The following is a 13,415-nucleotide window of genomic DNA, read 5'->3' as shown; positions in this document are numbered from 1 at the left end:
TGGTTTGGAAAAGATTAGGGCAATGGAAAACAATCTTCTTAACCCCTAGCTCTAATACTGGAAAAACCCCAAATATTCATAAAGTTGAGCCAGTTCAACATTTTAAACCAAGGTTTATGTTGGTACCTCCTTGTTGACAGTGCCTACCATATGTACTGACAGCAAATGTATCAACTACAAGCTTTTAAAAAGGACATAGAGTTTTGCTGTTTCAGTGCAAAGCACTTGAATAAGACCTGGTTTTCAGTTCTTGCTTAAAAAGAAGTAAAATCAATACTCTGCTGTTGTCCCAAAGGATGAGCTTACAAAACTGATATCCAGTTTAAATCCAAGAAATTAGCACACAGATGCCATATAGATATAAAAATAATCTATAACCCCAAATGGAACACATTAGCTAAGAGTTAAGAGAGAGATCAAGTGATATGATATCCGGTTCTTTTCAATTCAAATTCTTCAAAGAACAACTTTCTCCTTTGCTGTTTCTTTTTCTCCACTCCCTTACAATACTGAACTGCTTCCAGATATCACTTGAGAGAAGTCTTTGAAGTCATTTGAGAGAGAAGTGGGGTCTTTGGTTTCCTAGCCAAGGAACAGGAAACCCAAGTGAGTACCAGGTCCCAGCTTCCACAGGGACACATGCTCTCTTCTCTTCATTTGCCATGTGACCATGGAGAAGCTATTCTCTTAGATTTTGTCTTCCCCTTCTTGCCAGCAATGTAAGAATGCACAGTGCAGAACCACTACTATTAGCAATATCTGTCAACACCTTTCTGGCATAATTACATATTTGAGCAGCACTGAGTGTAAATCCCATGAAACTGCCTGCCTTCATCTCCATTAAAACTACCCACAAACACATTTGCAAACAGATTGCTTCAGCTCAGTTATCCGCTAAGGACTTGATTTTGTGCCAACAGCACTGTGGATGTACACAGTGCCAAAGTGTAAAGTTGCCTGGCATTTTAACACATAAAAAGAATGGAAAAGAATGCTACCAAAAAAAGTTTGAAGCTGCAATCAGTCACACACACATTCAACATGAACCACAGGCTTACCTGTGGATTCTTGAAAAGTGCGTATTTCTCTATACGTTCCACAAACATTAGTTTGTTTTGACTGTCTCTTGTCCAGTTCAGGAGATTTTCAACTAAATTTTCATGATCTTCAAAGATCCTTTCTGCAGCAATAACAAGAGAGCAAATACATTTGAATATGTTGCATTTTGTGATAAATTAATCTCTCATCATATCTAGGAGACAAGGCATACATGCAGAGAAAATAGAGTTCCAGGTCTATTACAATGGAAAGAAGTTTATGCCAAGAAACTAAAAGAACTTAGTCATCTTTCAGACATGCCTGGGTTAATTCTACACATACAGTCATTCAACACTGACTTCTGTACCTTCAGGCTTAGAGTTCCAGCAACACACAAAGTGGTTTTGTTTTTTTAATCTGACAAAGTCTACCATCCCACACGAACACTGCAGACTCCAATGATGATATTCCAAAGTTTATGAGCAAAAATAAGAAGGTTATCACATTTATATGTACTCTGGTCTACACAACCCCTGGAGGAATGTATTAGGCAGCTTTTTCAGCATAAAAATTGTTACTGCATCCCCAATCACTATCTAAGTATCAAAAAAGTAATGGGCAATGATCAGAGGGAAAACAAAATGCCTATGAAATGTGGAATACCCATGGTTAGTAGGGGTTTTGTAAAGAGGTCTGAAAACTGACACTGTCCACTTCTTACAATCTCTCCTGATGAATAAATGATGTATTACCAATGGCTCCTGAGAACTCTGAACTTTGACTCTCTGTTGAAATAGTTTATCACTAGTACACTAGTACTAGCCCTTCAGAATACTGAAAATAGGCAAAAGAGAACGGATTAAGGAAAAAGAGGAAAATTTCCTGAAATGGCAGAGAAATAGCTGAATTTTCTCATTCTAAAATAAATAAGGAAGGAGACATCTTCAGGAAAGCACTAGACCAAGTTTTTCCTCCTTTCAAAGACACTGAAGTAGAAGCTAGCTTTCTGCAATTTGTTCCCTCTTCACATAGGCCATACAGTGGCATTTCAGCAAAATAAATTTTTCAGAATCATTTGGGACTTGCTTGACCTTTCAGCTGCACCTGAAAGCAGAATACGATTTTCTCCCACAAAATAAATCAAGCTCTATCAACAACACAGCAATACTGACTTCCAAGAAAGTAAAAAAGTCATCACCTAACAGAGCAACAAAACAAAAAAGCTTCAGAGCACTGTGATACAAAAACTCACATCTCACTTCAGCCTCATTAGTGAAAGTGGATAGCTCTCAAAACATATCAACTGTCATTACAAGAACACAGTTTATTAAAATCTTAAGTTTTTTAGCCTTCATTGGATAGGTAGAAGATTCGCCTCACAACAACCCTTTTTTTCCCCCCTAACAATAAGCAATGTTAACATGCTACACTACCTGATATAGAAAAGGTTTCACCAAAAGAGAGAGGAAATATTAATTTTCATTGCAATTTGAAATCAAGATATTTGGGTTCAGTTCTGGGTTTTTCTTTTATCAAAGTCAATGGGTAAGGTGCACCTTACCCATGCCCCTTCTTTTTCATTCAGATGCTGTATCCTTTGGCTAAATGAACAACTTACATTGTGGTATGTGCAATGCAGTGCAAAGGAGTTTTAACTGCTCTTAGAGGAATATTGCTTGTTGCATTCAAATATTTAACAGGGAAAAAACATAGACAGATTTTTTGCAATAAGAGCTATCAGTTTAAAATACTATTTATAAAGAGGAAGATGCACGGTAAGTTTTTTATCCCTTAGCTGTTTCTTCAGTGAAAAAATCATCAAAATCAAGAGGCTTGGTGACTAGACATTAGTAAAATTACTATATCACACCAAAGACTTTAGCCATGCTTTTTAAATGAAAGAAGAAATAATTTCCAGATCATTCTGACACAAAGTCAGTCATGAGCTTCATTAAATGAATTAGCACTTACTACATTAACGAACGGGATGATGAACATTATGAAGCCAAGTGTTTAAATAACTCTGAGGATATAGACAACTGTTGTTAATTAATAGGTAAGAATTATAAATACTTGTAATTATTACTTACCCATTTGCAATTCAGAGATGGTTTCCACCAATGACCAGTCTAAACTGTAGCCACAGTGTGATTTGTCCATCAGATTGTCTAATACTTGTCTCACTGTCTGCCTCTCATCCACCATCATTGTTTTTGAGCTGTCATCAGACATATGGACTCTGATCACCAACTATTAAGTAGAAAATTAGGAAAACAAGAAGGATTAATTTACCACATTTCGCATAAAAATATGGTTGTTTATTAGATCTTGTTTATTCTTCTAAGATTTTCTTACAATTACCATAAAATATTAAGTTCAATCAAAACACTTCCTCAAAATGGGAGAAGTCATAAATGATGATATTTGTATCACAGACACTCAAGAAGATACTGTTCTCCTTCAGTATAAGAGATTAAACATAAAAGTCTTTCCGATACAACAACAACATGCTTTAGTTGTGTGTTATGGAGGAAAAAAAAATCCCTCCTGGCAAAGTGACCTGTTCTGATTAATAATGTGCCTTTGAGACAATTTTTCTCACATGTGTAGGTGGAACAAAAGAGTTCTGCACAAGCTTACAAAGAACCAGAATTTTTCAGATTTGCAGTTCAAGCTTTCTGCCCCCTTTGTCCATATTTTCTAAAAATGATGATTATGTAAACAATATACCTGTATTAAATGTTATTTTTCTGGGGAATATGGAGCAGTAGTGTGAAAAAAAAATCTGCTTTTAAAACACAATGGCTTTTCATAGGCATTTTAAAGAGGCCATTGTCCAGAAACAAAAATCCAACCATTTTTTTAACCAATTAAAAAACTTAAGACAACAGATTCTTTTTGTCAATCATTATGCTTTCATTTTTACATCTTGTTCAGATGGAAAAGATAAAATCTACTGACTGTAATACACTGGTTGGCTTTTTAATTTCCATCCTCCAGGCAGAGCAGTTCTTAGCTTTTCATCTATAATCATTTAATGTAAAAGGCATTTTAAGCTACTGAAAAAATCCAATTGCAAAATAAGAATGCTAAATGTTAAGGGAACTCTATATTTTTTGAGAGTACATCAAGTAATGTCAGTAGACCTTCTCCACTTGGTAATCCCTGTTTTTAGTTTGGAATACTTGTTTTCCATTTATCACTGGCAAATCCTGCTATGCATAACGGGAAGGGGTTTGTAAAGAAAACAGGTGCAAATTTTAAATGTGTGACTGCAGAATATGCAAGGTCAATCTCAGGAGGCTGGACCTTCATTTCACTTCTGGGTTGAAGCTGGCAAAGTCTTCTCAATGTGCACTAGCTGCAAAACAAGCTATTCCTTAAGAAAAACATAATGTTATTCCATATGCTAGGATTTTCTTGATTAGGCGCAGTCTAGATCAGAAACCACATTACCGCTCTAGATTAGAACACCACAATGGTTTTATTAGGGCAACTTAAGGATAACAGACACAAATGAGAAGTGAATTTTCTGCATTTTCCAAGTGAAAAAGAATAAAATAAAGATCTTATAAATCAATATAACTAACTTACCTTTTTCACTTGTGCTTCTTTAATCTTCTCTAATGCAACCCTAATCTTCTCAGCTTTGAGTTTAGCAGCCTGTTCCTCCTAGGGGGACACAACACACACAATTCCAGTTAACACAAACTTCAGTCTGGTTTCAGTGGATTTAATTTTGAGGCTACCATGCTTTAAAACATGAAATGAAATGCTGATTTGCTCACCTACAAATCCTCAACTATTTCTTAGTGGCAACGAAGACTATTATTTTTTAAGACAAGAAGTATTATTATCTAACATTTAGAAATACAATTGCCATTAGAACATACTGGAGGTACATATTTTGTATAGACATTTGGCATGTCTCTGTTCTTTCAGTTTGTAAACAGCCTTGTGCATTGCTACCAAATATTTTAGCAAATCATATATTTACAGTCATAGGTCTGGACAAGACACATTCAACAGGAGTGTACAATGGAGTACACCCAATAGATTTTTGGTTGACTGACATAAAACACAAAGAGCACACTGAGAAGTATCAGAATTTAACAGCACACAGAAAGTAAGAAAACAAATCCTATAAATAGGATCTCATACTACATACATTAGTTTGAAAGACCTTAAACTAGTAAATCCATTTGCAGTAAGAAGCTTCAACGCTCCCTTTATCTTTACTAAATCCAAGCTGCATTTCTCCTTCCTTTAAGTATTTTAAGACACAAAAAGCAAACAGGCATTCTTTTGCTCTTCTAAGTAATCTATTTTTGTTACAACTGGAAATGCAGTGAAAATTCAGGTAACGAATCTATCTGCTGATGCTAAAGAAAACTGTATCTTTTGAGACTAGCAACATAAATTTTTCAGTTTGAGATTACAGATATTTCTGTTGAAATTGCATTTGAAACATGCAGCTAAACAAGCAACCACTGTTCTGAAAATGACATATGCAGGTTTCAGGCTTTCACAATCTTAAATTCTGGATGTTCATTGTGGTTTATATCTAGAAACATCATAAAAATCTCTAGCACAACAAACAAATATATGAAATAAGCAAACCTCTTCCAAAAATATTCAATCTCATTAAGAAAGAAAAATTTAAATTTTTCTCAGCTCCAAAGCAGCACAGCCCATCAACATTCATAGACATTTAGTTCTCCATTGTTTTCTTGTACAAATGTAATCCGTGGTTTCTTTGCCATGTGTTTAGATGGTTGCTTTTCTTGTAAAAGTCAAGATTTAGCTATTCTGAAATCCACAGTGTTTAAGTTTTGTACTTCTCAATGAGTTACTAATATTCTTATCAACTGCTAAAGAACATTCTCTTGTTATTTACTGCAGTCTTACTCAGTAGCTTTTGGTCCTTCACATCCTGTGACCATCCTATGCAGCGGAAAAAACCATCAGCTAGGCAGGACAGTATGCTGCCTTGAGAGAAATGTAGTTCTTTTCAATAAAGTAAACCAGTAAGTTGACACAAGCAGAAATAATATGAGCCTGAAACATTATCTGGGAACTGAATTACCAAGGAACACAGCTTCTATTAATCTAAAGGGAACCTCAGCTTTTTATTCACAATAACAATGGTGTCATATAGCTTAGAAAGGTTAAATCAGATTAGCATTGTATGAAAAACAAACAGTGCCATGATACCAAGAATAATTTTTCTTATTATTCCTTAACACTAATCATTTCCTTCTGTACAAATAAATTATTACTAAAAAGCAAGGCTTTGGAGACTTGTAAAATTTCCAGAAGTGATGCCATGCACCTGTACGTTATGAAATCAGCAAAATCAAAAGACTTCATTTCATCATACATTTGGAGAAACTCATTCATATTTAAAAAAGCTTCTCATTAACCCAACCATAAACCTCTACTGCCTTAAAAAGGTTGACAGTACATTCGGTTTTGCTCTTTGTTAAAGTCAAGCAGCCTAATTTTCCAGCCCATTTCACTGCACACCTGTGCGATGCAACCACTGACAGCAAACCCCAGAGGAGCACTTTGCACCACTGTGCACAGGCAGCAACACAAGGGCAAGCAACAAGGAATCAGCTGGCAGCCTCCCAGATACCTGTGCCAACACAGCTAAAATATCTTTGGTGATCTCTAAGTTTATAATCCATCATTCCCTAAAATGCTTTTAAAAATAAATATGTGGATCAAGAAAGACTTTGAGGATTTACTATTTTAATGCCTACCAATAACTTCTCATTTCTTACTCAATATTATGTGGGTCTAGAGATCAGGATTTCTTATACTTTGTTAAACTCTAATATAAAGTCATTTTAAATTAAAAAAAGAAAACCACCAAACCAACAACAAAATAAACCCCAGAACTAGAATTATCAAAATAAGAACCACTTTCAGCCAGTAACAAATTATAAAAAGAGGTCTGAATCTACTTACTGGAAACGTACAGAGGAAAAGAAGCAAGAATTAGAAATTTCTGAAAGCATATAGTAGTCAAGGATTTTAAGCTGTTCAAGTTTTGTTTTATAGTTAGAGCTCAGGCCACTGCTGCATCACTGCTGATATCACAAACGGAGGAAGAATTATCTATTTTGATGATTTCATAAAATAATTGAATAACCGCAGGATTCACATCAAAACTCACAACAATTTCTTCTATTTCTCTCCTAATGGCCCAAGAAAACAGTCCCTTCCACATCAAAGCCAGTCCAAAACTGCACTTAAGACACAAACACAGGCTCTCTCCTTCCATGTACATGAAACCAAGACAAGTTCTCAGCGAGAGGAAGCATGAGCCATCCATCAGCTTGTTCTGAGTTAACAACCCTTTTCACTGCACGAGCAGAAAGGTGACAGATGACAAAAATACCCAACTGCAACTTAAACTATTCAACACCACAAAGTAATAAGGTCAGGACGTACAGTCCAACCACACTGAACTTGGGCATTTTATTTCCCCTTTGCTAGTAAACACCAGCAACAGTGATATGAGTTGCTGAAGGGTCATGAAAATACAGGTAAACAGCAGCCCCTTCAGGGGGTACCACAGGTGGTCCATACCAGTGTAAATCCTGATGTGGCCACTGCCCTGCCTCCCTCTCACAGCATCAGTGCTCAGTGACAACATTCACAGTGCTGCTGTGGCCACACAGACAGTTTGGTCACAGAGCTGATCTGGATGAAAACTGACACAGCAGAAAGATTCAGCAGAATCCACTCCTTGGCAAGACCACCTTTACAGTCATGGACATGCTTTGGAAATCAAAGGAGATACACATACACACTGCAGAGAAACACAAAACATAAAGCAGTGTCATTTCCACCTCTGGAAGGAAACTACTGCTGCTCTTGTAGCAGCAGTACACATCACTGCTACACATAGTAGCAGTCAAATTGCAACATAAATTCCCCACTTTAACAGGACTGCTTTGGGAGTATTGTTACACTTGCATTTTAAAGCTTTGAGCCAAGATTACTTTTGGTTATGGACAACATCACACCTGATGTAAAGAATACATGGCAACATAGTTACATTGAGAATTTGTTAATCCAAAATATACTAACATTGTGAACTAAAATGGAAAATGCACATCTCTGCAATGAGATGGTCTTAAATTAATGACCTTTTTCTTTGCATTTTTATACCAGAACTGTTATTGATAATTTTAGCCCACAGTGCAATATCATAAAGAATAACACACACAAAAACTAAAGATTTCCTTAATATGATGATCACAATTTCCTGTCCCAGTTTCCAGTTGAATATGCAGTTATCAAAAATTTCAGCTGTGTTTTAGCATTAAATATGCAAGATGCATGCAATGACAAAGCTGACCTTGCTGAAATGACTTTGGGCCTCACACTTCTAGGCTGGGACTTTATTTTCTGCTTCATTTTACATTTTTAAAGGGTCATTAACTGAATCCTTTTACAGAGATCACAGAAAGAATTGAAAAAAAAAGAGGGGAGAGGAACCACTTAAGAAAGGTTACAGTACTTTGGAAATCCAGTAATTAAATGATATGAGCTAGGTAAGGAAGTCCACATCTCACTGAATTTAGGAGGGCAGATACACAAATCACAAGATGCATAGAAGAAGAAATTTCTTCTTTGATTTTTTTTGTCTGAATTCCTTCTCTGAATGCAGATAAGAAGATAACTAAATACATAAGTAGCATTGACTTCTGAAGGACTAAAAGCAGGTATCCACTGTTTATTTTCTCAGCTACAGTCTAGCCTTGGGTAGAAAGGCAATCACCTGTCTTGCAAGGACTGTCCTTCTTAAAGAGCTTTTACTGAAACAGAGGTTTCTGTTGCCAGAGAACACCATATTGACATCTCCATTTGTACCTAATTCCCCAAAACTTCAAGACATCTTTATTAGCCCCATGTTTAATGTATATCAATCTGAACATTAATCACATTAATGAAGTGTTTTCTGTTGGTTCCTTTCATTTATTATTAAAAAGAACACTAGAATAAGTGTGTATGTGATCAGCACTAGAAGGGAAAAACCAAATGTGTGAATACAAAGAGCAGGTCTTGATAAACTCATTAGGACAAGCAGAACACTCCTCTAAAAACCATTTTGTGGCAACAGCATTTATAAACAGTGAACTTGTGTCTACAGTAGTAGTTCTTGGCCATTCTCAACTTAGAATAACCTACATCTGGGTAAAGCAGAAAGGGAAGCAAGACATGACTCTTCCAAAGCTCACTAGATGTGAGTGTACATCAGTCATTTTTTCCAGTGAGGAGTTCATCCTCCCTAACGTAGACTCATTGCACATTTCTTCCTTTTTCCTTCCCAACTTAATACTCTGGAATATTCCTGACATTGTCACCATATTGCATTATGTTACTAAACATGGAAATGGATGTGAAGCAGTAGTATTGTTTTGGGGGTTATGTCTGAGAATTATTCACCTGAGAAGGTCTTAAATATCACAGTGACACTACACTGGGGTAGTGCCATATTTTTCCTTTGTTCTACTTCTGTGCACCATTCACAAACTCTTTGCTATTAGAAGCCTAACTCAAACACAGAGATGGCTTCTGAATGGAAATTGGAAAGCAGCAGTTACATTTTAAATGCATTTCAAAGTCACACTGGCCCTTGTCACAAGTTCCCACAGAAGGGATCTTCTTCCCCACAGTCTACCGGCACAAAGAAGGCCCCACCATCCATATCCCTAAGGAAGATGTTGAAAAGTACTGGACCCAGTATTGACCTCTCAGGTGCACCACTGGTTAATGCCTCAAACTGGACTTTGTGCCCTTTAGAAGGTACGCTTCAAGGGATGGCAGATAAAATATTAATCAATTGAGACATGCATTCTGTTGTCTCCCTGAAAGACTACTCAAACTAGATTTGACAAAGCTAGTAGCAATGAATTAAAAATCCAGTGGAGTTTCACTGCCTCTTTAGCCCTTGAAGCAACCTGCACCACATTATCATCCTGTTTGCCCCTGAATAGACCCTGTCTTGTAACGGCTCTAGGCCAGGCTTCTCACTGGGGCAAAGAGTTCTAGAACAAAAGGTACTGGGATCTGGGACCAGGCAGAAGTAAGAAAGGGGAGGGAAAAAAACAAACCAACTAGATTGAAGAACAGGCCTTAGAAATCACAGTAAGGAAGTTTTAGAGTGGAAAGAAGACTACAACATAACAGATGAGACACTATAACTGACTGGCAAGTTTTAGTTGGACAAAAAGCTCAACTGATACTCAGAACAGGGCAGAAACAGATTTCAGAACATAGGCTGATTGTCTAACAATGTAACCACAAGTTTATTATAAATAATATATAAATTATGTTTTATTATATTGATAGAACATACAATATTATAATACTAAAAAAGAAAAGGTTGATATTAAAACTACACAGGAACGTCACAATGATCACAGCAGGTTAGTACACAATAGCTTGCTGAAGAAAAATTCCATTATTTAACTTGAACACTGTGCAAAATCCTGCTACTACCATCTACATAATTTTTTCAGGTTTCTAGATGTGGCCATCGCAGTTTCCTCAAAAACTGGCTGTAGGAGGCTGGAGTTTTCAGACTGCTTACATCCTTTGCAGATTAGAAATGAATTGCTGTATTTTTAAGCTGCCCTAAAAAAAAAAAAATCTCAAACAGATGCTTCATTCAAGAATGAACACAACATCTGAATCAGATTGATCTAAGATGCATGAAGCCAACATCGCAACTTATTTAATCGAAAGTCTGAAGAAATAAGTGTGCAGTAACCAAAAATTTACAAACCAGTGGAATCAACATTCATAAGAAGAATATTTGTCTTTCAGCTCAACATGAAAAGAAGAATGATGTACCAAATACTTGGGAAGAAAAGGTGTTACATGATTCCTTTACCTCCAGATGCTGGCATACATATATGAATCATTAATACATCATTTTCTGTGCTGAAATCTGCCCTACACTGTGTCAGGAACTGTGTGTGTGCATGATTGTAGTGCAAAGGGAACCTAGTGCATGACTAGAATTTCTACAATTAGTTATATTACCAGAGGACAAAAATGGTACTGTTGTTCCCCCCAAAGTGTCTCTAGTCTCAGTATAAGAGGTAGACATATCAAAGAAAGGAAAGAATACCAGAAACAGTAAGATAATAAGAAATAGTTGACACAGCAGGAACACCAGCATAGAGCTGCAGCATGATCCTACAGTTAATTTATCTAACACCTTGCTACAAGGAAATGCCCCATTTCTTGGGACTGCTTCACTTATACACCCTAAGGTGGTGAGGAGATCTAAGCAGCAAAGTGGATTTCCATTTCATCATTTGACTAAAGAAATTTGTTTGCAGGAGGTCAGAAGAGAGCCAGTAAGTATCCACACCAGACCTGTGTGCTCAGTAGTCAGAAGTAGAGGGCACCACTGTACTGAGACAGTCCCAAGCTGAACAAAGAACATTATCCTCAGAAAATCAGCAAGCTTACCAAAAGCACCTGAATCCAAAGGCTACAAAGTCTAATTAGCCAACACAAAGATTTATAAACACAAACATTTAACTTCAGGAGTCTATCAGAATCACTGATACGAGCTAGTCCATATGACCATGGGGTCATACGACATAACAGGATAATTTTATGCACTTTTTAAACTGAAGTTCCATATGGTAACCAACACTCACCCCACATACAAACAATCAGAAGGGAGGATCTGAAAACACATGGAGATGAAAGAGAAACTTATGGTTTCTATTTGTGCCACAGCTGTTGTTAATCTATCTGTAATGAGTCAAGGTTTGCTGGTTTGGTGGCTCTTTGCTTTGTTGGGGGCACAGTGGGGTGCACAGCAGGATAAGGAGCTATTGGAGGGGAGAAGGAGGTATGGACTTAAATTTTAAGCAAAACAATCACAAGAGCAGAAGATTACTTAGTTTTGGCTGTTTGTACTCCTCTAGAAGACAGACTGAAATTTTTTTGTCAAAATAGATGCTGAGCACTTTGAGAAGAATATTAAGGTATTTAAGAAAAAGCAGTAAACTAATTCTTCTAAAACTTTTATTGCTGAATACAAAGTACTTATGCCCAGCATTATTCTTATTGTTTTGAAGTCCCCAAGATACATTTTGTTACTTCAGGCTTGTCTGAGGTTTCTCCACTAGTGTGTCTATTTTACAAAAACAACCCAAGGAACAGTGTGCAGTAGGTAGTAGCACGATAGACATCTGACACCTCAGCCACTGAATATTCAAAGTTCTCTGAACTACACAAAACTGTTTGTTCTTCATCCAATCTTGTCTTTTCATCAAGGAGATTTATAGCTTGCTCCATCCCTCCTAGTCTAGTTTCAGAAGGAAATACGTATTGAAAATATAATTCTTAGACTTAAGAACAATTTGTGCTCTCTTAGTACGTTACTGACCTCTTTCCTGTGAAGAAAATGAATTTATAATCAGAATTCATACATACCTGGCTCATTACACCACTGTTTTACTAGGATATTCTCCCCACATTATATTAAGACAACATTCAACATGTTATAAAAAGAAATCCCATTACTTACTACAGTTTATCTTTAATACAGCAAGTGAACCTATTTTAAGGCTAGTAGTAATGCCTTTTAAAGTACTGAACAGTCCCACGTATTTTCCAGTTATGACATTTTTTTTTTTTTCAACTAGTGAACGGCATTAGGAACAAAAGAACTTTTAGCTCAGTACACTTTCTTTTCAGCTAAGGCATTTTACCTGCTGACATGGTTATCAAATATTTGTCAAGAACTTGAACACTTTGATAAATCTGCAGAAACAAACAATAAAATTCAGCCTTTAAAAGCACCTTGGATAACAAGGAAAATCATGTAAGCAAATGCACAAGTTTCTGGAAAGGGCAGGCAGGGGTGGGAGAAGCATAGCACACACCAAAAGCATTCTTTCTACATAGAAATAGTGACATACAGGTGGAAACAAGAAGCATCACCTTGGTCAGCAAATGAGAAGGCTTTCCTGCAATGTTTCTCAGAAGGAGGGAGGTTTCCCTGTCCAAATAGGAGTGCTTGTGCAGAAAGAAAGAGAAAGAACATAAATCAAAGGAAGTCAGTATAGTAATTGTAGTGTCTTGATTACAGAAGATAAAGCAGAGTTTAATAGAAAAAAACCCTACATCATCACTTTATTTCCCTCCCATAAAAACATGAACATTCCCAAATACTATCAGCTTAACACACTGGTGTAAAAGGAGTTGTGGTAATAGAGGACGCTATGTTAATCTTCCTTTGTACAAAATATCACACAATAGAATTAAGAAAACTTTTGCTTACCTGCAACTGGTTTCTTTTCTGCAAGAGAAAACTTATTTTTAAAGACACT

General features: G+C 36.5%; 1 protein-coding gene across 4 annotated transcripts in view; it reads right to left on the bottom strand.

Annotated features, from left to right (window-relative positions):
* The window catches only part of RAPH1 (Ras association (RalGDS/AF-6) and pleckstrin homology domains 1), an 87,204-nt gene that overhangs the window by 21,411 nt on the left and 52,378 nt on the right, over positions 1-13,415 (bottom strand). For all 4 annotated transcript variants that reach the window (XM_032692974.1, XM_032692976.1, XM_032692977.1 and 1 more), the window contains exons 5-8: positions 13,027-13,101; positions 4,633-4,710; positions 3,129-3,288; positions 1,059-1,180 (exon numbers count right to left, since the gene is read on the bottom strand). In XM_032692974.1, the coding sequence (XP_032548865.1) occupies positions 1,059-1,180; positions 3,129-3,288; positions 4,633-4,710; positions 13,027-13,101 (435 nt within the window). The remainder of the gene's footprint in view (positions 1-1,058; positions 1,181-3,128; positions 3,289-4,632; positions 4,711-13,026; positions 13,102-13,415) is intronic.

This window comes from Chiroxiphia lanceolata, chromosome 7 (genome assembly GCF_009829145.1).
Source record: "Chiroxiphia lanceolata isolate bChiLan1 chromosome 7, bChiLan1.pri, whole genome shotgun sequence".
Classification (NCBI taxonomy): domain Eukaryota; kingdom Metazoa; phylum Chordata; class Aves; order Passeriformes; family Pipridae; genus Chiroxiphia; species Chiroxiphia lanceolata.
Note: the sequence above shows the minus strand (reverse complement) of the source record. Positions and strands in the feature narration are given on the sequence as shown.